This window comes from Mobula hypostoma, chromosome 3, assembly GCF_963921235.1.
Source record: "Mobula hypostoma chromosome 3, sMobHyp1.1, whole genome shotgun sequence".
In the NCBI taxonomy this organism is placed as follows: Eukaryota; Metazoa; Chordata; class Chondrichthyes; order Myliobatiformes; family Myliobatidae; genus Mobula; species Mobula hypostoma.
The window spans coordinates 218,394,822-218,421,026 of NC_086099.1; the positions used below are offsets into that span (position 1 = coordinate 218,394,822).

Below are 26,205 nucleotides of genomic sequence, written 5' to 3' on the forward strand. Positions count from 1 at the left end.
GATTTTGATGAAATAATTTGGTTATGATTTGATCAGCAATTTATAAATATCCTTAAATCTATTATATACTGCAAAAGGTCAATTGAAGAATTCACATTAAATACTGAACTTTAATTATTGTTTCACCATAATACAAAATGCATTTACATGGTGGTGGCATCCATTAGTCTCGCGAGACCATGGATCTGTGCCTGTAAAGTCTTGCTTCTCTGCGTTCACAGAGCAGCGTCTGTTGTGGCTGTAGAGGCTCAAACAGGAGTGACAGTCTCGGCTGCAGCGACTGCACTTGAAGGCGCTGCCTCCATTGTTGTCTTGGTGCTGTTTTTCCTGACGAGTGTGCTTTTCTTCAGCGGCAAGCCTCAGCTTCTCTTCTCTTTTTAGACCTCTGCGTAGTTCCAGCCTCCAGCGAGAGCGATCGCTTGCGATGTCCTCTCACCTCTCGACATTCATTTTCAGTGACTTCATGTCTCTCTTGCAAACGTCTTTGAAACGAAGATGGGGCCGCCCTTGTGCTCTTTTGCCGGAGGCTAGTTCCCCGTACAGCAGGTCTTCGGGGATCCTCCCATCTGACATGCGGTGTATGTGGCCCAGCCAGCAGAGACGGCGTTGTTGGAGCAGGATGAAGAGGCTGGGTATCAGGGCGCGGGCCAGTACCTCATTGTTGGTGACTCGGTCAGTCCACGTGATGTCCAGGATGCGAAGGTGGAAGGCGTTGAGACACCGCTCTTGTCTGTAGTAGAGGCTCCAGGTCTCGCTGCTGTATAGCAGTGTGCTGAGGACGCAGGCCCTGTCGACTGCAACCCTGGTGTGCGTCGTCAGCTTTCTGTTCTCCCAGACTCTCTCTGTCAGCCTGCTGAATGTTGAGGCTGCTCGTCTGATTTGTCTGTTGATCTCGGGATCGAGGGAGAGGCTGTCCATGATGGTGGAGCCAAGGTATGTAAACTCGTGAACTATCTCCAGCTCGTAGTTGTTGAAGGTAATGGCAGAGGGGTGCTCAACACCTTGGCCGTCTTCAGGCTGATGGTCAAGCTGAAGTCCTAGCAGGCTCTTAAGAAGCTCTCCATGAGGCGTTGCAGTTGCTCTTCAGAGTGTGTTGCCAATGCCACGTCGTCTGCAAACAACATGTCCCTGATGAGTACTTCACAAACCTTGGTTTTCGCCCTCAGCCAGGACAGACTGAACAGCCTCCCGTCTGATCTGGTGTGGAGGTAGACACCACCAGTTGATGTTCCAAAGGCATGCTTCAGCATGACTGCGAAGAAGATGCCAAACAGGGTGGGGGCAAGCACACAGCCCTGCTTCACACCGCTGCGGATGCTGAAGGCCTCCGAAAAAGAGCTGTCGAACTGAACGATGCCCTTCATGTCTGTGTGGAATGACTGAACTATCCTGAGGAGCCTCGAGGGACAACCATTCCTGGCGAGGATTTTGAACAGGCCGTCTATGCTCACAAGATCGAAGGCCTTCGTAAGATCAATGAAAGCGACGTAGAGTGGTTGTCTTTGCTCCCTGCATTTCTCTTGTAGCTGTCAAAGGAAGAAGGTCATGTCGATGGTGGAGCATTCTGACCTGAAACCGCAAGGAGACTTGGAATATGCCCTTTCAGTTATTTTTTTCTGCAGTCTGTTCAGGACCATGCGGGCAAAGACCTTCCCAACGATGCTCAGCAAGGAGATTCCCCTGTAGTTGTTACAGTCGCTTTTGTCCCCTTTGTTCTTATATATGGTGACAATGTTGCAGTCTCTCATGTCTTGTGGCACTGCTCCCTCTATCCAGCACTGGCACAGTAGTTCGTGCAGGTGGTTTAGCAGGACGCCCTTTGCGCATTTGATGGCCTCTGGTGGAATGCCATCCAATCCTGGTGCCTTCCCAGTGGGCAGGCTGTCGATGGCTTTACTCAGCTCTTCAGCAGTTGGCAATGCATCAAGTTCCTCCATGACAGGCAGGCATTCCACGGCATCTAGCGCGCTGTCTGAGATGCTGTTTTCTCTGGAAAAGAGTTCAGAGTAATGGTCCACCCATCTCTCCATCTGCTTGCCTTTATCATTGGTGGTCACGCCTGTCATGATTTTCAATGGTGTTGTCTTGCTCTGGGTTAGCCAGATGGCTTTCTTGATCCCCTCGGATGTTGCCTGTGTCAAATAATGACTGAATGCTTTCGCATAGTTGTAGCCAGTAGTCATTTGCACAGCGTCTGGCTGTTACCTGGGCCTTGCTTCTTGCTGTCCTTAGCGCTTGCAGTGTTGCCTGGGTGGGGCGCTGTTTGTGCTCTAGTGGTGCACCACGCTTTACCTCGATGACAGCGGTGAGCTTACTTGAGCTGGCTTCAAACCAGTCCTGTGTCTTGCCCCGTTTCTTCCCGAAGGCCTTGAATTCAGTGCTGTGGATAGTGTCCCTGAGAGAGTCCCATCTCTGCTGAGCATTTACTTCTAGTGGGTCTGCAAGGAGAGCATCCTCCAGCGACTTGATGAACTCTGCAGCTTTGTCTGGGTGATGTGTCTTACTGGCATCGATGCGCTGCTTGCCTGGAGGCTTGGAGTAGTGCATCTTCTTCAGCCGAAGTCTGATCTTGCAGCAAACCAGAGAGTGATCCATGTCGCAGTCGGCACCCTGAAAGGAGCGAGTCATGAGCACGTTTCTCAGGTGACGGTGTCTTGTGATTATCAGGTCTAGCTGGTGCCAGTGTTTGGAGCGAGGATGCTGCCAAGACACTTTGCGCTGAGCTTTGGTCTGGAAGTGGGTGTTGGTGACACACAATTCGCCCCAGGCAGCTTGGCCAGGAGTCCTGGTCGGCACCCACTCTGGCGTTGAAGTCACCAAGTAGCAACAACTGTTCCTGACTTGAGATCTCCTGTATCATCATTGAGAGCTGGCTGTAGAACTCGTCCTTTGCATCTTGTGTAGAGTAGAGGGTTGGGGTATAGACGCTGACAAGGTTGACAGGCCCATCAGATGTGTGGAGTCGAAGTGAGAAAATCCGCTCTGTCCCTTTCTCGCTAGGCTCTACCATCTTCAGCAGCGAGTTCTTCATGGCAAAGCCGACACCATGCTCTCTGGTCTTGTCAGAGACCTTCCCCTGCCAGAAGAAGGCATAGTCTCTTTCACGTAGAGTTCCCAATTCTGCGAGACATGTCTCTTGGAGCGTTGCGATGGCCACTTGAAGTCTCAACAGTTCATTGTTAATCACTGCTGTCTTGCATGTGTCGCTGATCTTCCGAAGGTCATTTGATATACCAGTTGTCATGGTCCGTATATTCCAGCATCCTAGTCTGAGTGCTGGCTTCTTTCTTTGTCTTCTTGTTGTGCCTGGTGCAGCGTTTACAGTCCGCAGTTCGGGCTACTTGTATCCCTAAGCCCCGTGCACCCAGTGGAGCGGGCGGACCGTGGTGGGACAGCACTGAATCGGCTGGGGGCTGCCCTGCTTGAGGCGGGGGGTAGCTGTCCAGTGAGACGTGATGGTCTCCCCCTCCATCGAAAGCAACCCCTGGTGCCTTGCTGTACGCCAGTCGAGCGCAGGCTTATAACTGGTAGACTGCTGCTTTCCATGTTGTGCCATCACAGTAAAGCGACACTGGAGTGTCCTCTCCAGGGCACAGGCCTGGGCAAGGTTGTATGGAAGACCGGCAGTTGCCCATGCTGCAAGTCTCCCCTCTCCACGACACCGATGTTCTCCAAGGGAAGGGCAAGGGCTGATACAATCTGGCACCAGAGTCATCGCAGGAGTTGCCAGAACGAGGTTGAAGGCAACGTCAGAATGCCTTAGGGACTCCAGCTCCGGATTTGTCCTCAGGGTTCACTCCCGAAGCCTTTCCCATGAGTGGGTATGGCCGCAAGGCAGAAGAGGTTTGAAATCAGAGTTTCTCTCTCTTAGATGGACTGCCTTCCCAGGCTGACGAGCTCCATCTACCTGAAGCACTGGGTTTAATGGTTCCAAGGTTGTCAAGCCGAGGGGTGGTAGTGGGGACAAGCTCCCACTACCTAAAAGTGTTCCTCACAGCATGCTCCTCAAACAGCCTCTGACAACTAAGTCCAACTCCCGGCCTTCTCGTGTGGTTTAGCCTCTAAGCCCAGCGGAACTGTTTCTACTGACAGGAGAAAGGGCAAAGGCAGGTCCTGGTATTTACATACGAGTTCAGAAAAATACCACATTTTCCAAGTGCTGAATGACCAATGCCCTAAACTCTTGGTTTAAGAATTACTCGGTATATAGCAAGAAAGAAGTCTTTGTTACCAGTGCCTAAACAAATGGAAATCTTTTGTAAATAAGAGACTGAACAACTGTTTGATTTTTCATAAATATGTAGATTGCAGTGGATTCCCTCACTTCAAGACATACCAAATCAATCCACACCCATTTACACCTTCATAAGCACTGTTCCACTCCCAAAATGTGACCTTCTCACTCCCAATTATCTTGGATCATTCCCAAATCTGCCCAAGTATTGAATCTATCCACTGCATTTCCCTCCTAGTTTCCAGACAATTTGGCAATTTCACCGTCTCTCATATATCAAGCCAATTCTTCTGCATCAATGAATATGAACGAGAAGGGGAATATTAAATTATTAGTATAGTATATTAGCAGAGTCAACTGTGGTCGGGTGCTTCCTATGCATCAACAAGTTTGCGGCGCTTGGAGGTTCACGGCAGGGAGAGTTTCTCCCTTCTACTGTCTGCGTGAAATGATGGGGCTATCAAGACTTGAGACTTTTTTTTTACCGTGCCCATAGTCTGCTCTTTATCAAATTACGGTATTGCTTTGCACTTTTGTAACTATATAATTATGTGGTTTTGTTAATTTTAGTCTTGGTTTGTCCTGTGTTTCTCGGATATCTTTCTGGAGGAACATTGTATCATTTTTTAATACATGCATTTCTAAATGACAATAAACGAGGACTGAGTGTCCTCAATCTAGTCTAAAAAAAATTATATAGCAGTTTTGTAAGTAACTTGTTAATGCTCATTATCCAGGCTCAGAAATAAAACATTAAAGTAGGAGAGCCATTCAGGCCTTAAACCGTAGTGAATCGTATGTTATCTCAATGTATCCTGCTTTTATTTAATTTTGTATAATATAAATTACAGAAAATAAACAAACAAAACCAAAATGAAGTAATAGAAAATAAAAGAAAGCAAAATTTTGATTCTGCCATAATCAAATTGTTAATGTACTGACAAAGGGTAAAGATCTTTTCAGACATTACAAACCTGTAACCTGAACATTAAAGCTCAGTTTCTCTCCGGCGGCTTCACATATATATTCACCTCCATCCTTTGATTCAACATTATGAATGATAAGCTTTCGAATTTTACCATCGGATTCAAGTTTCATTTTTTTACTCTGACTGAGCAGTTTTCCATCTTTGAACCATTTGACCTCTGTTTTGGATTGTGACAATTCACAGCTGAGAGTTGCGTTCTCTGACTGACGGACCTTTATCTCCTTCTGAACTTTATCTTTATTTGCAAATCCAGTTACTATTTCTGCAAATAAATTGGCATGTTAGAAAGATTATTGAAATAAATAAATAATAAGATTGATAAAGATTCTTTAGGAGAACTAATCAGCATAATGGGAAAGAGAAATTAATTCTGGTGATCTATTCCTAAAAAAAATGTGCTAACAGTTGACCCAACATTAGTTGGATGTTAACAACCTCACATTCTTTGGGAGTCTGTTCTTCATGAACACTGGTATGCTTTGAGTCACCCAACAACATCACTGGAAAAACTATCTTACTGAACCTCAATAAATCACAAAATAATGTAACTTGTCATTATGCATCTCGCTGGCTGATCTTCACCCCCTCCCCCAATCGATCAATACTATCATTTCAACTACCTAAACCACCACTGCAAAACTCTCAAACCAACCCTTCACTACTTGCAATGACACCATTAATACAGGATCTTCGGAAATTTCTTTATGTGAAAATTCACAGCTTAAAAGTTCAAAGTAATTTATTATCAAAGGACATACTGAATGTCTCCATATAAAACCCTCAGATTCAATTTCTTGAAGACATTCACAGTAAATACAAAGAAACACAGAAGAATCAATGGAAGACTACACACGACAGACAATCAAGTAATGTGCAAAAGACAACAAACTGTGCAACTACAAAAAAACAAATGAAATAATAAAGTAGTAATAATAATATTAACACTTTCCTGATAACTTCCTCGAAAAACTCTATAACCTTGGTCAGACACGACCTACCACGCAAAAAGCCATGTTGACTATCCCTAATCAGGCCCTGTCTATCCAAATGCCTTAAAATACCTTCCAATAATTTACCCACGACTAACATCAGGCTCATTGGCCTATAATTTGCCTGTTTTCTCTTAAAAGATTTTCTTAAACAACAGAATAACATTAGCTATCCTCCAATCTTCTGGTACCTCACCTGTGGCTAAGATCGTCTAAAATGTCTGTTAGAATCAATGCAGTGTCTGCACAAGCGAGAACTGCTCCTCTGTAATCTATATACATCCATGACCTCATTCCAGATTTGCTTTGTCATCAATCTTCCGAGTAAATACAGATACAAAACATCAAATTATAATCTCCCCTGTTTTTCCAGCTCCATGCACAGATGACCACTCTGATCTTCAAGAGAACCAAATTTGCCCCTTACTATTCTTTTGCTCTTGTAGAAGCCCTTAGGATTCTTTCAGCTTGTCTGCTTGAGCAACGTCATGCCTTCTTTTAGCCCTTCTGAATTTCCTCTATGGCTCTGCCTGTGTAGCTTGCACATTCTCCCCGTGACCATATAAATATTTACCAGTAGTCTGGATTCCTCAAGCATTGCAAAGATGTGCTGTAGGCTTCTGCCCTTTGTCCCCCAAGTGCAGGAGAACAGAGGTAGGGAGAAGGGTAGGAAGGAGAGGATGTTCACAGACATGTGTAAGAATATAGTTACAAAGAAATAAGTGGATGAAGAGAATAAATGGGAATTTTTCCAGGGATTTCCAGAGCAGCTGTGCAGATAAATTGCAAAATTTCTGAAGCCTCTGACTAAATTTAAATCCATGGTTCATCTGTGATTCCTAAAGGTTGCCATTCTTGGTTTTCATCCTCATGGGAATAGATTGCTCCTGAATTCTGACTTGCCGACCTTTAAACGAGTCCCACATGTCTGATGTGGACTTGCTCAATAACTGTTTCTCCCATTATTTTTCCTGTTCTTCCCTAATGTTGTTGTAATTAGCCTTTTGCAAGTAAGCATTTTACCCAAAAATAGCCTTATCCTTAACGATCTGAAAACTGAGTTATGATCACTGTTCATAAACCTCAGGCTCATTTTCCAATATAAGGTCTAGCATTGCTGCTTACTTAGTGGTGTATCTAAATAGTCTGTCAAGAACCCTCCTGGATATACCCAACAAATTCTGCTCCATCTAAGACTGCCAAATGATCCAAGTACTTGAAGCCCTCCCCTCTGCACCAGCTTCTTAACCAAACTTTCAACTGTACCATATTCCCACTTCTTGCCTCTCTAGCGAATTGATTCTAGCTGAAGGAAGATGCTAAAGGGGCAACAAGGCTGGGATATTCTTAAAGAGTTACTAACCTGTAACCTGAACATTGAAGACCAGTTTCTCTCCGCCGGCTTCACATGTGTATTCACCTCCATCTTTTGATTCAACATTATGAATGATAAGCTTTCGAAATGCACCCTCAGATTCAAGTTTCATTTTTTTACTCTGACTGAGCAGTTTTCCATCTTTGAACCATTTGACCTCAGTTTTGGATTGTAATAACTCACAGCTGAGAGTTGCGTTCTCTGATTGACGGACCTTTATCTCCTTCTGAACTTTATCTTTATTTGCAAATCCAGTTACTATTTCTGCAAATAAATTGATATGTTAGAGAGATTATTGAAATAAATAAATAATAAGATTGATAAAGATTCTTTAAGAGAACTAATCAGCATAACGGGAAAGAGAAATTAATTCTAGTGATCTATTCCTAAAACAAATGTGCTAACAGTTGACCTAACATTAGTTGGATGTTAACAATCTAACATTCTTTGGGAGTCTGTTCTTCATGAACACTGGTATGCTTTGAGTCACCCAACAACATCACTGGAAAAACTATCTTACTGAACCGCAATCAATCACAAAATAATGTAACTTGTCATGCATCTCGCTGGCTGATCTTCACCCCCTCCCCCAATCGATCAATACTATCATTTCAACTACCGAAACCACCACTGCAAAACTCTCAAACCAACCTCTCACTACTTGCAATGACACCATTAATACAGGATCTTCTGAATTTTCTATATGTGAAAGTTCAGAGCTTAAAAGTAATTTATTATCAAAGGACATACTGAATGTCTCCATATATAACCCTGAGATTCATTTTCTTGAAGACATTCACAGTAAATATAAAGAAACACAAAAGAATCAATGAAAGACTGCACACAAGACAAACAAGTGCAAAACACAACGAACTGTGCAACTACAAAAAAACAAATAATAATAGAATAATAATATTAACACTTTCCTGATAACTTCCTCGAAAAACTCTATAACCTTGGTCAAACACGACCTACCACGCAAAAAGGCATGTTGACTATCCCTAATCAGGCCCTGTCTATCCAAATGCCTTAAAATACCTTCCAATAATTTACCCACGACTAACATCAGGCTCATTGGCCTATAATTTGCCCGTTTTTTCTTAAAGGATTTTCTTAAACAACAGAATAACATTCGCATCCTCCTATCTTCTGGTACCTCACCTGTGGCTAAGATCGTCTAAAATGTCTGTTAGAATCAATGCAGTGTCTGCACAAGCGAGAACTGCTCCTCTGTAATCTATATACATCCATGACCTCATTCCAGATTTGCTTTGTCATCAATCTTCCAAGTAAATACAGATACAAAATATCAAATTATAATCTCCCCCGTTTCTTCCAGCTCCATGCAGAGATGACCACTCTGATCTTCAAGAGAATCAAATTTGCCCTTTGCTAATCTTTTGCTCTTGTAGAGGCCCTTAGGATTCTTTCAGCTTGTCTGTTTGAGCAACTTCATGCCTTCTTTTAGCCCTTCCAATTTTCCTCTATGGCTCTGCCTGTGTAGCTTGCACATTCTCCCCGTGACCATATAAATATTTACCAGTAGTCTGGATTCCTCAAGCATCGCAAAGATGTGCTGTAGGCTTCTGCCCTTTGTCCCCCAAGTGCAGGAGAACAGAGGTGGGGAGGGGGGTAGGAAGGAGAGGATGTTCACAGACATGTGTCAGAATATAGTTGCAAAGAAATAAGTGGATGATGAGAATAAATGGGAAATTTTCCAGGGATTTCCAGAGCAGCTGTGTAGATAAACTGCAAAATTTCTGAAGCCTCTGACTAAATTTAGATCCATGGTTCATCTATGATTCCTAAAGCTTGCCATTCTTATATTCCACCCTCATGGGAATATATTGCTCCTGAATTCTGATTTGCTGGCCTTTAAACGAGTCCCACATGTCTGATGTGGACTTGCTCAGTAACTGTTGCTCCCATTATTTTTCCTTGTTCTTCCCTAATGCTGTTGTAATTAGCCTTTCGCAATAAAGCATCTTACCCAAAGATAGCCTTATCCTTAACGATCTGAAAACTTAGTTATGATCACTGTTCATAAACCTCAGGCTCACTTTCCAATACAAGGTCTAGCATTACTGCTTCCAATGTGGTGTATCCCAATAGTGTGTCAAGAACCTTGCTGGATACACCCAACAAATTCTGCTCCACCTAATGATCCAAGTACTTGAAGCCCTCCCCTCTGCACCAGCTCCTTAACCAAACTTTGAACTGTACTATCTTCCCATTTCTTGCCTCTCTAGCGAATTGATTCTAGCAGAAGGAAGGTGCTAAAGGGGTAACAAGGCTGGGATATTCTTAAAGAGTTACTAACCTGTAACCTGAACATTGAAGACCAGTTTCTCTCCGCCAGCTTCACATGTGTATTCACCTCCATCCTTTGATTCCACATTATGAATGATAAGCTTTCGAAATGAACCCTCAGATTCAAGTTTCAATTTTTTACTCTGACTGAGCAGTTTTCCATCTTTGAACCATTTGACCCCAGTTTTGGATTGTACCAATTCACAGCTGAGAGTTGCGTTCTCTGATTGACGGACCTTTATCTCCTTCTGAATTTTATCTTTATTTGCAAATCCAGTTACTATTTCTGCAAATAAATTGGCATGTTAGAGAGATTATTGAAATAAATAAATAATAAGATTGATAAAGATTCTTTAAGAGAACTAATCAGCATAACGGGAAAGAAAAATTAATTCTAGTGATCTATTCCTAAAACAAATGTGCTAACAGTTGACCTAACATTAGTTGGATGTTAACAACCTCACGTTCTTTGGGAGTCTGCTCTTCACGAACACTGGTATGCTTTGAGTCACCCAACAACATCACTGGAAAAACTATCTTACTGAACCCCAATCAATCACAAAATAATGTAACTTGTCATTATGCATCTCGCTGGCTGATATTCCCCACCCCTCCCAATCGATCAATACTATCATTTCAACAAGCTAAACCACCACTGCAAAACTCCCAAACCAACCTCTCGCTACTTGCAATGACACCATTAATACACAATCTTCTGAAATTTCTTTACGTGAAAGTTCACAGCTTAAAGGTTCCAAGTAGTTTATTATCAAAGGACATACTGAAGGTCTCCATATAAAACCCTCAGATTCATTTTCTTGAAGACATTCACAGAAAATACAAAGAAACACAAAAGAATCAATGAAAGACTACGCACAAGACAGACAATCAAGTAATGTACAAAACTCAATGAACTGTGCAACTACAAAAATAAAATAATAATACCAGAATAATAATATTAACACTTTCCTGATAACTTCCTCGAAAAACTCTATAATTTTGGTCAGACATGACCTACCACGCAAAAAGCCATGTTAACTATCCCTAATCAGGCCCTGTCTATCCAAATGCCTTAAAATACCTTCCAATAATTTACCCACGACTAACATCAGGCTCATTGGGCCTATAATTTGCCAGTTTTTTCTTTAAAGATTTCTTAAACAACAGAATAACATTAGCAACCTCCAATCTTCTGGTACCTCACCTATGGCTAAGATCGTCTTAAATATCTGTTAGAATCAATGCAATATCTGCACAAGCAAGAACTCCTCCTCTGTAATCTATATACATCCCTGATCTCATTCCAGATTTGCTTCAGTTGTCTATCTTCCGAGTAAATTCAGATACAAAATATCAAATTATAATCTCCCCGTTTCTTCCAGCTCCATGCAGAGATGACCACTCTGATCTTCAAGAGAATCAAATTTGCCCCTTGTTATTCTTTTGCTCTTGCAGAAGCCCTTAGGATTCTTTCAGCTTGTCTGCTTGAGCAACTTCATGCCTTCTTTTAGCCCTTCCAATTTTCCTCTATGGCTCTGCCTGTGTAGCTTGCACATTCTCCCCGTGACCATATAAATATTTACCAGTAGTCTGGATTCCTCAAGCATCGCAAAGGTGTGCTGTAGGCTTCTGCCCTTTGTCCCCCAAGTGCAGGGGAACAGGGGGTTAGGAAGGCGAGGATGTTCACAGACATGTGTAAGAATATAGTTGCAAAGAAATAAGTGGATGAAGAGAATAAATGGGAAATTTTCCAGGGATTTCCAGAGCAGCTGTGTAGATAAATTGCAAAATTTCTGAAGCCTCTGACTAAATTTAGATCCATGGTTCATCTGTGATTCCTAAAGCTTGCCATTCTTGTATTTCACCCTCATGAGAATATATTGATCCTGAATTCTGACTTGCCGGCCTTTAAACGAGTCCCACATGTCTGATGTGGACTTGCTCAATAACTGTTTCTCCCATTATTTTTCCTGTTCTTCCCTAATGTTGTTGTAATTAGCCTTTTGCAAGTAAGCATTTTACCCAAAGATAGCCTTATCCTTAACGATCTGAAAACTTAGTTATGATCACTGTTCATAAACCTCAGGCTCATTTTCCAATACAAGGTCTAGCATTGCTGCTTCCTTAGTGGTATATCTAAATAGTCTGTCAAGAACCCTCCTGGATACACCCAACAAATTCTGCTCCATCTAAGACTGCCAAATGATCCAAGTACTTAAAGCCCTCCCCTCTGCACCAGCTCCTTAACCAAACTTTCAACTGTACTACCTTCCCACTTCTTGCCTCTCTAGCGAATTGATTCTAGCTGAAGGAAGGTGCTAAAGGGGTAACAAGGCTGGGATATTCTTAAAGAGTTACTAACCTGTAACCTGAACATTGAAGACCAGTTTCTCTCCGCCGGCTTCACATGTGTATTCACCTCCATCCTTTGATTCCACATTATGAATGATAAGCTTTCGAAATGCACCCTCAGATTCAAGTTTCATTTTTTTACTCTGACTGAGCAGTTTTCCATCTTTGAACCATTTGACCTCAGTTTTGGATTGTACCAATTCACAGCTGAGAGTTGCGTTCTCTGATTGACGGACCTTTATCTCCTTCTGAACTTTATCTTTATTTGCAAATCCAGTTACTATTTCTGCAAATAAATTGGCATGTTAGAGAGATTATTGAAATAAATAAATAATAAGATTGATAAACATTCTTTAGGAGAACTAATCAGCATAATGGGAAAGAGAAATTAATTCTGGTGATGTATTCCTAAAAAAAAAGTGCTAACAGTTGACCTAACGTTAGTTGGACGTTAACAATCTAACATTCTTTGGGAGTCTGCTCTTCACGAACACTGGTATGCTTTGAGTCACCCAACAACATCACTGGAAATACTATCTTACTGAACCCCAATCAATCACAAAATAATGCAACTTGTCATTATGCATCTCTCTGGCTGATCTTCCCCATCAACTGTTGCTCCCATTATTTTTCCTTGTTCTTCCCTAATGAAGTCTTGGGGGAATGCCCCTCTCCCACAGAGTCACATCTGCTAGAAGTGCATACGGCTGGGCGTTCTGGAAGACCGTGTAAGGAATCTGGAGCAGCAGCTGGATGACCTTCGACTCATAAAGGAGAATGAGGTAGTCATAGATGAGAGCTACAGGGAGGTAGTCACAACTAGGCTGTCGGAAGCAGGTTGTTGGGTGACAGTCAGAAGGGGGAAAGCGAAGTTGAGCAGACAGGTAGTGCAGAGCACCCCTGTAGCTATTCCCCTGAATAATAAGTTTACCATCCTGGATACTGTTGGTGGGGATGACCGACCAGGTGTGAGCCACGGTGGCAGGGCCTCCGGCACTGAGTCTGACCTGGTGGTGCAGAAGGGTGGGACGGAGAAAAGGAGAGCTGTCATCATTGGAGACTCTATAGTCAGGGGAGCAGACAGGAGATTTTGTGGACATAAGAAGGACACCCACATGGTTTGTTGCCTCCCGGGTGTCAGGGTCCGGGATGTCTCTGACCAGGTGCACGACATCCTGGTACAAGAAGGAAAGCAACCAGAAGTCGTGATACATGTTGGTACCAACGACATGGGCAGGAAGAGGGATAAGGTCCTGAAATGTGAGTTTCGGGAACTAGGCAGAAGGCTGAAGAACAGGACCTCAAGGGTGGCGTTCTCAGGATTGCTGCCAGTGCTACGTGACTGTGATGGTAAGAATTGGAGGAGATGGCAGTTGAATGTGTGTCTGAGGAGTTGGTGCAGGGAGCAGGGTTTTAGACTTTTGGATCATTGGGATCTCTTCTGGGGAAGGTGGGACCTGTACAGATTGGATGGGTTGCACCTGAACTCGAGGGGCAGCAATATCCTTGCAGGTAGGTTTGCTAGCGTGGTTCAGGAGGGTTTACACTAACTTGGAAGGGGGATGGGACCCGGAGCGATACAGCAGTGAAAGAAGTGCATGGAGTAAAGCCAGATCTAACATATAGAGAGGCTTTGAGGAAAGAGAAGCAGAATAAAGGGTGTAAAGGTAGTAAGGCAGAAGGGTTAAAGTGTGTGTACCTCAATGCAAGAAGCATCAGGAATAAAGGTGATGAACTGAGAGCTTGGATACATACATGGAATTATGATGTAGTGGCCATTACAGAGACTTGGCTGGCATCAGGGCAGGAATGGATTCTCCATATTCCTGGATTTCAGTGCTTTAAAAGGGATGGGGGGGGCGAAAGGGGAGGAGGGGTGACATTACTGGTCAGGGATACTATTACAGTTACAGAAAGGGTGGGTAATGTAGCAGCATCCTCTTTTGAGTCAATATGGGTGGAAGTCAGGAACAGGAAGGGAGCAGTTACTCTACTGCGGGTATTTTACAGGCCCCCTGGTAGCAGCAGAGATACAGAGGAGCAGATTGGAAGGCAGATTTTGGAAAGGTGCAAAAATAACAGGGTTGTTATCATGGGTGACTTTAACTTCCCCAATATCGATTGGCACTTGATTAGTTCCAAGGGTTTAGATGGGGCAGAGTTTGTTAAGTGTGTCTAGTACGGATTCATGTTACAGTATGTGGACAGGCCGACTGGGTGGAATACCATACTAGATCTAGTACCAGGTAATGAACTGGGTCAGGTCACAGATCTCTCAGTGGGCGAGCATCTGGGGGACAGTGACCACCACTCCCTGGCCTTTAGCATTATCATGGAAAAGGACAGAATCAGAGAGGACAGGAAAATTTTTAATTGGGGAAGGGCAAATTATGAGGCTATAAGGCTGGAACTTGCGGGTGTGAATTGGGATGATGTTTTTGCAGGGAAATATACTATGGACATGTGGTCGATGTTTAGAGATCTCTTGCAGGATGTTAGGGATAAATTTGTCCCGGTGAGGAAGATAAAGAATGGTAGGGTGAAGGAACCATGGGTGACAAGTGAGGTGGAAAATCTAGTCAGGTGGAAGAAGGCAGCATACATGAGGTTTAGGAAGCAAGGATCAGATGGGTCTATTGAGGAATATAGGGAAGCAAGGAGCTTAAGAATGGGCTGAGAAGAGCAAGAAGGAGGCATGAGAAGGCCTTGGCGAGTAGGGTAAAGGAAAACCCCAATGCATTCTTCAATTATGTGAAGAAAAAAAAGGATGACAGGAGTGAAGGTAGGACCGATTAGAGATAAAGGAGAGAAGGTGTGCCTGGAGGCTGTGGAAGTGAGCGAGGTCCTCAATGAATACTTCTCTTCAGTATTCACCAATGAGAGGGAATTTGATGATGGTGAGGACAATATGAGTGAGGCTGATGTTCTGGAGCATGTTGATATTAAGGGAGAGGTGGTGTTGGAGTTGTTAAAATACATTAGGACAGATAAGTCCACGGGACCTGAGGGAATATTCCCCAGGCAGCTCCACGAGGCGAAGGAAGAGATTGCTGAGCCTCTGGCTAGGATCTTTATGTCCTTGTTGTCCACGGGAATGGTACCAGAGGATTGGAGGGAGGCAAATGTTGTCCCCTTGTTCAAAAAAGGTAGTAGGGATAGTCCGGGTAATTATAGACCAGTCAGCCTTACGTCTGTGGTAGGAAAGTTGTTGGAAAAGATTCTTAGAGATAGGATCTATGGACATTTAGAGAATCATGGTCTGATCAGGGACAGTCAGCATGGCTTTATGAATGGTAGATCATGTCTAACAAGCCTGATAGAGTTCTTTGAGGTGATCAGGCATATAGATGAGGGTAGTGCAGTGGATGTGATTTATATGGATTTTAGTAAGGCATTTGATAAGGTTCCACACGGTAGGCTTATTCAGAAAGTCAGAAGGCATGGGATCCAGGGAAGTTTGGCCAGGTGGATTCAGAATTGGCTTGCCTGCAGAAGGCAGAGGGTCGTGGTGGAGGGAGTACATTCAGATTGGAGGATTGTGACTAGTGTTGTCCCACAGGTATCTGTTCTGGGACCTCTACTTTTCGTGATTTTTATTAATGACCTGGATGTGGGGGAAGAAGGGTGGGTTGGCAAGTTTGCAGACGACACAAAGGTTGGTGGTGCTGTAGATAGTGTAGAGGATTGTTGAAGATTGCAGAGAGACATTGATAGGATGCAGAAGTGGGCTGAGAAGTGGCAGATGGATTTCAACCCGGAGAAGTGTGAGGTGGTACACTTTGGAAGGACAAACTCCAAGGCAGAGTACAAAGTAAATGGCAGGATACTTGGTAGTGCGGAGGAGCAGAGGGATCTGGGGATACATGTCCACAGATCCCTGAAAGTTGCCTCACAGGTGGATAGGGTAGTTAAGAAAGCTTATGGGGTGTTAGCTTTCATAAGTCGAGGGATAGAGTTTAAGAGTCGCGATGTAATGATGCAGCTCTACAAAACCCTGGTTCGGCCACACTTGGAGTACTGTGTCCAGTTCTGGTCGTCTCACTATAGGAAGGATGTGGAAGCATTGGAAAGGGTACAGAAGAGACTTACCAGGATGCTGCCTGGTTTAGAGAGTATGCATTATGATCAGAAATTAAGGGAGCTAGGGCTTTACTCTTTGGAGAGAAGGAGAATGAAAGGAGACATGATAGAGGTGTACAAGATAATAAGAGGAACAGATAGAATGGATAGCCAGCACCTCTTCCCCAGGGCACCACTGCTCAATACAAGAGGACATGGCTTTAAGGTATTGGGTGGGAAGTTCAAGGGGGATATTAGAGGAAGGTTTTTTTACTTAGAGAGTGTTTGGTGCATGGAATGCACTGCCTGAGTCAGTGGTGGAGGCAGATACACTAGTGAAGTTTAAGAGACTACTAGACAGGTATATGGAGGAATTTAAGGTGGGGGCTTATATGGGAGGTAGGGTTTGAGGGTCAGCACAACATTGTGGGCTGAAGGGCCTGTAATGTGCTGTACTATTCTATGTTCTATGTTGTATATTGATGCTGTTGTAATTAGCCTTTCACAATTAAGCATTTTACCCAAAGATAGCCTTATCCTTAACGATCTGAAAACTTAGTTATGATCACTGTTCATAAACCTCAGGCTCATTTTCCAATACAAGGTCTAGCATTGCTGCTTCCTTTGTGGTGTATCTAAATAGTCTGTCAAGAACCCTCCTGGATACACCCAACAAATTCTGCTCCACCTAAGACTGCCAAATGATCCAAGTACTTGAAGCCCTCCCCTCTGCACCAGCTCCTTAACCAAACTTTCAACTGTACTACCTTCCCACTTCTTGCCTCTCTAGCAAATTGATTCTAGCTGAAGGAAGGTGCTAAAGGGGTAACAAGGCTGGGATATTCTTAAAGAGTTACTAACCTGTAACCTGAACATTGAAGACCAGTTTCTCTCCGCCGGCTTCACATGTGTATTCACCTCCATCTTTTGATTCCACATTATGAATGATAAGCTTTCGAAATACACCCTCAGATTCAAGTTTCATTTTTTTATTTTGACTGAGTAGTTTTCCACCTCTGAACCATTTTACCTCTGTTCTGGGCTGTGACACTTCACACCGGAGTGTAGCATTCTCTGACTGCCGAACTGTCACTTTCTTCTGAATTAAATCTGTATTGCAAAACCCTGCTTTTTGTTCTGCAATCAAGAAAAGTTCAGTTGGCACAGAGAAGTGACAGAAATAAACATAACTAGTGAACTATGAACTAAATGTTGGCAAAAGTCTGATAGGAACACCCACTTAATAATACATTTATGACATAAAAAAGTAAATGTTATAAATTTCCAATATCTGAATAGGCTCAAAATTCATTTTAACTGTCAATAGCACATCCAAACATACACTGGATATTCCAAAGCTCCTTGTAAAGAGGAAGAGAAATCCAACCTGACACTAAAAAGGAAATATGGAATAACATATTTAGGATTTTAATGGGTATTTTGATGAGTTATAACTTTAGAAAAGCAACATGGGAATACTCCTACTCAACACTGAACTCAACCTATACCTTTGCACTTTAATTACACCACTTGCAGCCCTTTGACTCTTGGACTGAAATTTCATCTCCATATTTTCACCATCAGAAATACATTAATAGAATCTCTCAAGTAATTCTTAATCCTCTAAGGAACAGTAAAAGGCCAATGAGATCTTCAAATCAGCTATGTCCATCAGGTCATAAGATATAGAAGCAGAATTAGGACATTCAGCCATCAAATCTACTCCGCCATTCCATCGTGGCTGATTAATTATCCCTCTCAACCCGCTTCTCCAGACTTTACCCCACAATCTTAAATGTCTCTACTAATTATCAACCTCCACTTTAAAAATATCCAATGACTTCGCCTCCACAGCCGTCTGGGGCAATGAATTCCACAGATTCACCACCCTCTGGCTAAGGAAATCCTTCTCATCTCTGTTCTAAAGGGATGTCCTGTCATTCAATGAGACTCAAATATCTTTGGTTAAAAAAACAATCAATCTTGGCTTTTCAAATTTACAAATGAATTATAATCAATTATTAATAATCCTTGGGAAATAATTATAAAAAACTTTATTCCCACTTCAAATCTGGTGGTATGTCAGATGTTTTCAAATCAGATATGGTTTCTGCCACACCTCCAATGATGACACAATAATCAAAATCAACTATCTGCACAAAAAATAATCTCTGGCTTGTATTAGGGAGTATTCCATAAGAAATTATTACATTCTGGGAATATCTTCAAAAAATATAAACTGATAATCAATAAGTAAGCAATCATCAATGATTTCTAACCTGTAACCTCAATATGGAAAATCAATTTCTCTCCAGCTGTTTCACAGATATAACAGCCTCCATTCTTCAGCTCTGCATTCTGAATAATAAGTTTTCTAATTCTACCTTCAGAAACCAGTTTAACTTTTTGGCTGGGAGCAAGAATTTTTCCGTCTTTGGACCATTTGACTTCAGTTTTGAGTTGTGTCACTTCACAGCTGAGAACAGCATTCTCTGAGGCTTGAACCTTCACCTCCTTCTGAACTGATTCTTTATTGATAAATGCTGGTTCCGGCTCTGCAAATGAAAATATATTTAAATGAGTTATATTGAATCTTTTTTTTTCTAAATTTCGTGCCTCTCATAGCCTCACAGTTTACAACCAATAGGTACTGCTGAACTATGGTTATAGCTGTAATGTAGAAAAGTCAGCAGCTAATCTGCTCACCACAAACTTCCACAAGCAACAATGCAATAACAACCAGGTAATATATTTTAAGTATATTGACTGAAGGATAAGTATCAGCTTGGACACTGTGCAATAAAATCAAACTTTATTGATGCAGGTAATCCCATCAAACTATCCCATCAAAAAACATTAACTCTCACATTCTCCCAACCATATCTGAATGTAAATATTGAATCAGTCGTTAGTTATTTAAGACCACTACCCCTACTGGGGCATAGGCTGTCGACAGCAGCTCGCCAGAGTCCTCTGTCCTGGGTCAGTCTGTCAAGTTGTCCTCAGGTGTAGCCCTTCTCGTTGGTGCCAGCTTCAAAGCGCATCGCCAGGTGTTCTTTGGCCAGTCTCTCTTCCACTTTCCCTAGGGATTCCACATTAGCACTTGCCTGGGAATGTTGGTTCAGCATGTCCTATCCACCCCCATCTTCTTCAAGATTCAAAGATTCAAAAAACTTTATTGTCATTCTAACTGTACATCAGCTCTGCAGGGCAGAATGAGACAGCGTTCCTCAGGGGCAGTGCAATCATAACATAACAAACGCAACACTAAATAATAAACATAACAATAAATAGTAAAACACAACAGCCACATGTCAGTTAAATTAGTTATAAGTGCCTAGTGCAAGTTAAAAGTGTCCATCAAACATGATCTTTACATTCCATGTTCCAATAGTGGTGGTCCTAGATGATAGCAGGAAGATTGGCCCTGTGACTTTCACGGACTTGCAGCTTTCATCATATACCTTCATATGTCTTCCATTCAAAGATCCTTCCTCTCCCAGGGACTAGGTAGTTGGAGCTTCCACTGGGGTTTCTGTAGCTCTGGGTTTTTACAGAATGGGGTTGCTAGCTTCATACCCAACCCTTCTCCTTTTGCAACTGTCCATGGTAGCATTAAACACTGGATCAATTTGTTCTATTTTCTTCATTAGCCAAGTCCATGGCCACACCTCCTGAGCCAAATAATTAATTCCATAATTTATATTTAATCCCAACATCAAGAAGAGTAGAGGTATAATTGTTTTGCTGTTGGGCCATGTTAGAGTAGTGAACTCATCATCTGAAAAAACGGGCTTAAACTCTACCATAGAACACTACGGCACAGAAAACAGGCCATTTGGCCCCTCTAGTCTGTGCCGAAACTTTATTCCGCTAGTCCCATTGACCTGAACCCAGTCCATAACCCTCCAGACCTCTCCCATCCATGTATCTATCCAATCTATTCTTAAAACTTAAGAGTGAGCCCGCATTTACCATGTCAGATGGCAGCTTGTTCCACACTCCCACCACTCTCTGAGTGAAGACATTCCCCCTAATGTTCTCCCTAAATCTTTCCCCTTTCACTCTAAAGCCATGTCCTCTCATATTTATCTCTTCTAATCTAAGTGGAAAGAGCCTACTCGCATTTATTCTGTCTACACCCCTCATAATTTTGTAAACCTCTATCAAATCCCCCCTCATTCTTCTACGCTCCAAGGAATAAAGTCCTAAACTGTTCAATATTTCCCTGTAACTCAACTTCTGAAGACCCAACAACATCCTAGTAAATCTCCTCTGCACTCTTTCAATTTTACTGATATCCTTCCTATAGTTAGGTGACCAGAACTGCACACAATACTCCAAATTTGACCTCACCAACGTCTCATACAAACTCACCATAACATCCCAACTCCTATACTCAATACCAGGATGCCAAAACCCTTCTTTACAACCCTGTTTACCTGTGATGCCACTTTCAGAGAATTATGTATCTGAACTCCCAGATCCCTTTCTTCCTCTGCACTCCTCAGTGCCCTACCATTTACTGTGTATCTCCTACCTTGATTTGTCCTTCCAAAATGCAACACCTCACACTTGTCTGCATTAAATTCCATCTGCCATTTTCTGGCCCATTTTTCCAGTTGGTCCAGATCCCTCTGCAAGTTTTGAAAGCCTTCCTCGCTGTCCACACGGCCTCCCATCTTAGTGTCATCAGCAAACTTGCTGAGCCAATTTACCACATTATCATCTGGATCACTGATATAGACAACAAACAACAATAGTCCCAGCACAGATCCCTGAGGCACACCACTAGTCACAGGCCTCCAGTCTGAGCAATCATCCACTACCACTCTCTGTCTTCTCCCACACAGCCAATTTCGAATCCAGTTTACAACCGCTCCATGGATACCTAGTGTCTGAACCTTCTGGACTAACCTCCCATGTGGGACCTTGTCAAAGGCCTTACTAAAGTCCATGTAGACATCATCCACAGCCTTTCCTTCATCTACTTTCTTGGTAACCTCCTCGAAAAACTCTACAAGATTCGTTAAACACGATCTACCACGCACAAAGCCATGCCGACTATCCTTAATCAGCCCTTGGCTGTCCAAGTGCTTGTATATCCGAACACCTTCCAATAATTTACCTATTACTGATGTCAGGCTCACCAACCTGTAATTACCTGGTTTACTTTTGGAGCCTTTTTTAAACAACATGAGCTACCCTCCAATCCTCCTACCTTTGTTAATAGTGAAAACTACTAGACTACCGTGAGGAGAGGATGAGTGACTTGGATTTTCTGGAGAGATGGAAGGAGAGAGTCAACTTAATGGCAGTATATGGATTAAGAGAGGCAAAGATAGAGTGGACAACCAATCGCTTTGTACCAGGAGGCAGTGGTCAATGCCAGAGGACATCTGCTTATGTAGAGAAAAATTTAGGGGAGAATTTTTATTTATACACAGAATGGTGGGAATATGGAATGTAAAGCTGAGGATGGTGATAGCTTGGATGTAAGAAAATTGGAGAGTTATGGGCTGTGTTAGATTGATCATGGAGTATGTTTATATTGGTTAGCACAACATCATGGGCTAAAGGGCTCATACTGTGCTGTACTGTTCTATTTTCTATGTTACAAAAATCACAACCGTTTCACTAATGTCCTTTAAAGGAGGCAATCTGCTGTATTTTTTTTTACCTGAACTAGCCTACATGACTGCAGATCCACATCAATATGGATAATTTTTTACCATATCTGATAGGGCCTAGTAAGTTACTGAGCTGAATCATAATGCTATATCAAAACAGAATTAAAATGATTGAGCAACACACGCACAATGCTGAATAAACTCAGCAGGTCAGGCAGTATCTACGGAGAGAAATAAAGAGTCAACATTTTGGGCTGAGACCCTTCAACAGGACTAGAAAAAAGGGAAAGAAGCCAGTAAAAGGTGGTGGGGAGAAGGGAGAAGGGAAAGAGTAGAAGCTGAAAGATGATAGGTGGAGCCAGGTGGGGGGTGGGGGGAGTAAGGAGCAAAGAGGTGATAGGTGGGAAAGGTAAAGGGCAGGAAAGGAAGGAATCTTACAGGAGAGCAGAGTGAACCATGAGAGAAAGTGAAGAAGGAAGGGTACTGCGGAAGGTGATAGACAGAGGGCAAAAATTATCAGAAGTTAGAGTAATCAATGTTCATGCCATCAGGTTGGAGGTTACTCAGGTGGAATATGAGGTACTGCTTCTCCAACCTGAGAGAGGACTTGTCATGGTGACAGAAGAAGCCATGGACTGGCATATCAGAATGGGAATGGAATTAAAATGGCTGGCCACTGGGAAATCCTGCTTTTTGCGGATGGAGCGAAGGTGCTTCACAAAGTGGTCTCCCAATCTACATCAGGTCTCACCAATATAGAGGAGCCCGCAACAGAATCACCAGATACAACAGATGACCCCAACAGATTCACAGATGAAACGCTGCCTTACCTGGAAGGACTGTTTAAGGTCCTGAATGGAGGTGAGAGAGGAAGTGAATAGGCAGGTGAAGTAAGGGAAGTTGCTGTGAATATTGTGCTGGATACAGAGGCTCACCTACTAATCCTTCGCATCTAGATATTTAGCATTTGCAGAATCTTGTGTTATAAAAATAACTGATCCGCACAGCGTTAATCTAGCATCATATCTGGGCATGTCAACAGTCAACTGAGCCCACTAAATCTGCTCGTGAGTATTCATGTTGCTGCAGTCATACGGACATACAGAAATAGCAATAAACCACTCAGTTCTATTCCAATATCTAATAAGACTGTGGCATCTACTCTGTGCTCCCTCCTGCCTCTGTTACTTTTCACTACCTGGCCTCCTGCATTACAAAATGGCCCAAGATCAACAACCACTTGATTCTGGAATAGCTTCAGAGGACTTGAAAACTGCACACGGCACTTCACTCTTTAAGAAGGGAGGGAGGCAAAAGACAGGAAATTATTGGCCAGTTGGACTGACTTAGTAGTAGTTGTCAAGATGTAAGGGTCCATTATTAAGGATGAAGTTTTGGGATACTTGGAGGCATGTGATAAAATAGGCCAAAGTCAGTATGGTTTCCTTAAAGGGAAATCTTGGCTGACAAATCTGTTGGAATTATTTGAGGAAATAACAGGCAGGATAGTCAAAGGAAAAGTCAGTGGATGTTGCAGAAGGCCTTTGACAAAGTGACACACATGAGGCTTCTAAACAAGATAAGTTATTAGAGGGAAGATACGAGTCTGAACAGAAGATTGGCTGTCTTTCAAGAGGCAAAGAGTGGGAATAAAGTAGGCCTTTTCTAGATGGCTACTAGTTACTAGTGAGATAGTGTTGGGACTGCTTCTTCTTACATAATACATATGTCAATGAACTAACTGGATGATGGAATTAATGCCTTTATAGCCAGTTTTGCAGAAAACACGAAAATAGATGGAAGGACAGGCAGTGTTGAGGAAACAGGGAGTCTGCAGATGGACTTGGACAGATTAGGAGAATGGGCAAAGACATGGCAGATAGAATACAGTGTATGGAAAATGTATGGTCATTGACTTTTGTAGAAGGAATAAAGATGTAGACTATTTTCTAAACAGGGAGAAAATTCAATATTCAGAGGTCCACAGGGACTGGGAGTCCTTGCACAGGATTCCTTAAAGATTAACTTGCAGGTAGAGTTGGTGGTAAGAAAGGCAAATTGAATGAAATGGTAGTATTCATTTCAAGAGGACTAGAATACAAGCGCAATGATGTAATGCTGAGGCATTGGTATATATGGCAATAAGGCATTGGTCAGATCACATTTGGAGTATTGTGAGCAGTTTTGAGAAAGGATGTGCTGGCATTGGAGAAAGTCCAGAGGAGGTTGATGGGAATGATCCTGGCAATGAAGTTCTGCTGAGGGGATTTGAGCAGCTAGATAATACAACTTTGTAAATTAGAACATCAAAAAAATGATCTCTGGACTATTACTTGAGACACATGCAAATTGGCACAGGGTTATGGAGATCAGAGAACTATATGCGTGGCTCAAAGATTTGCGTGGGAGAAGGGGATTTGAATTTGTGGGACTTTAGTACCAGTATTGGGAAAGGAGGGAGCTATTCCAGTGGGACAGGGTCCACCTGAGCCATGCTGAAATCAAAGTCCTGCTGAATCGCATAACTGGAGCTGTGGATAGGGCCTTAAATTAAATAGTACAGGACAAGTTTAACAGATTGAATAATTAAGGATAAAGTGAAAGTGCAAGTGAGGTTATAGAAGTCTCAAAAAATAAAACAGAAGACAAAAAGCTTGGAAAAGGATAATAATTTAGCTTCTGGTAACAAAGAGACAAAATTGATCAGAATCAGAATCAGGTTTATTATCACCAGCACGTGATGTGAAATTTGTTAACTTAGCAGCAGTTCAGTGCGAGACATAATCCAGCAGAGAAAAAAATAATAATAATAAATAAAATAAAACTAATAATAATAAGCAAACAAGTAAATCAATTACATATATTGAATAAATTGGAGTGGTTTTGTTGATTACAAAATGAAATCAAATCCTTAGAAAGAAGTGACATAGGACCGGAAGATGTGGAATGCTTCTGGATAGAGTTAAGAAGCTAAGTGTAAAAAGACCCTGATAGGAGTTCTGCACAGGCCTCCATACAGCAGCCAGGATGTGGGGAGCAAATTAGGCAGAAAAATATGGTGCATTTCTGGTCACCACACTATAGGAAGGGTGTGATTATGCTGGAGAGAGCGCAGAGGAAATTTATCAGGACGTAGACTGAGCCGGAGGATTTTAGTTATTGGGAAAGATTGGATAGGCTGGGCTTGTTTGTCCTGGAGCAGAGCAAGCTAACAAATGACATTATAGAAGTACATAACATTACGACAGGTATAGAAAAGGTAATTGATTCTGCCATATCGAAAGTATATTAACAAAACATGCCACATTACAAAAGTCAGAAAACATCCACTGACAAGTTCCAATTAATATGTATTCCATTTTAATGCTAGATTCTAATTGTCTTTAATAAGAAGTTGACCTACATACTATCGTCTTGCACTATGCTGCTCCTGTAAAACAATTAAGTTTCATGACGTACAGTATGTCAGTGATATTAAACCTGACAGATTTTCACCATGTAACAACATAGGTTACCAATAATTTGCAGCTTAACTGAACACAGGGATAACTAATATTCAGACTACCCACAAGTGACACATCTGCTGTTTCTTTTAAAGCCTTTTAATCTGTAGAATTAACAACATATTCCTATAAATCCAGCTGCAACAGTTTGACACTACTTAAGAGATTTTTGTTTGGTGCCATGCAAATTAGGTTTAATTGCACTTGCACCCTGTGTTCTTCCAATACACGTTACCTATAAGAAACACTTCAGTTCTTCAAGTTAATTTCAGCAGATCTTCCAGCCTTGCAACATTTACCACCAAAAGAAAATATGGGTCATCAAAACAAAACTCATGGCGTCTTCAATTGGATTCATCTAAGTATTGCTTTGTACAGTTACAACATAATGTCCTAATTCTTACGCCCTATGCGCTTGGAATTCCCGACCTAGTGGCTCATCATCATGACAAATACCACTATAGTTACAGAGATTCACAATGCAACCAAAGAAAACAAATAAACGAAGCAAAATTCAAAGAGTATATTTGAGGACACAGGCTAATTGAAAATGTAAAAACTTCAAAACATAGCAGTATTTGGAAGATGTTCCACAAATTCCACCAATTTTGCATTTGCTTCATTATAGAAACATAAAAGCCTACTGTACAATACAGGCCGTTCAGCCCACAATGCTGTGCCAAACATATACCTACTTTAGAAATTACGTAGGGTTACCCAGAGCCCTCCATTTTTCCGTCCAGGAGTCGCTTAAAGGATCCTAAT

The 26,205-nt window shown here is 42.2% G+C and overlaps 1 protein-coding gene across 7 annotated transcripts in view; it reads right to left on the minus strand.

The window, feature by feature from the left end:
• obscnb (obscurin, cytoskeletal calmodulin and titin-interacting RhoGEF b) overlaps window positions 1-26,205 on the minus strand; it is a 487,178-nt gene that overhangs the window by 410,204 nt on the left and 50,769 nt on the right. For 6 of the 7 annotated variants that reach the window (XM_063044500.1, XM_063044497.1, XM_063044502.1 and 3 more), the window contains exons 8-13: window positions 18,587-18,862; window positions 17,169-17,444; window positions 12,259-12,534; window positions 9,907-10,182; window positions 7,575-7,850; window positions 5,209-5,484 (exon numbers count right to left, since the gene is read on the minus strand). In XM_063044500.1, coding sequence (XP_062900570.1) covers window positions 5,209-5,484; window positions 7,575-7,850; window positions 9,907-10,182; window positions 12,259-12,534; window positions 17,169-17,444; window positions 18,587-18,862 — 1,656 coding nt within the window. The remainder of the gene's footprint in view (window positions 1-5,208; window positions 5,485-7,574; window positions 7,851-9,906; window positions 10,183-12,258; window positions 12,535-17,168; window positions 17,445-18,586; window positions 18,863-26,205) is intronic. The other variant, XM_063044498.1, reaches the window with a different exon arrangement.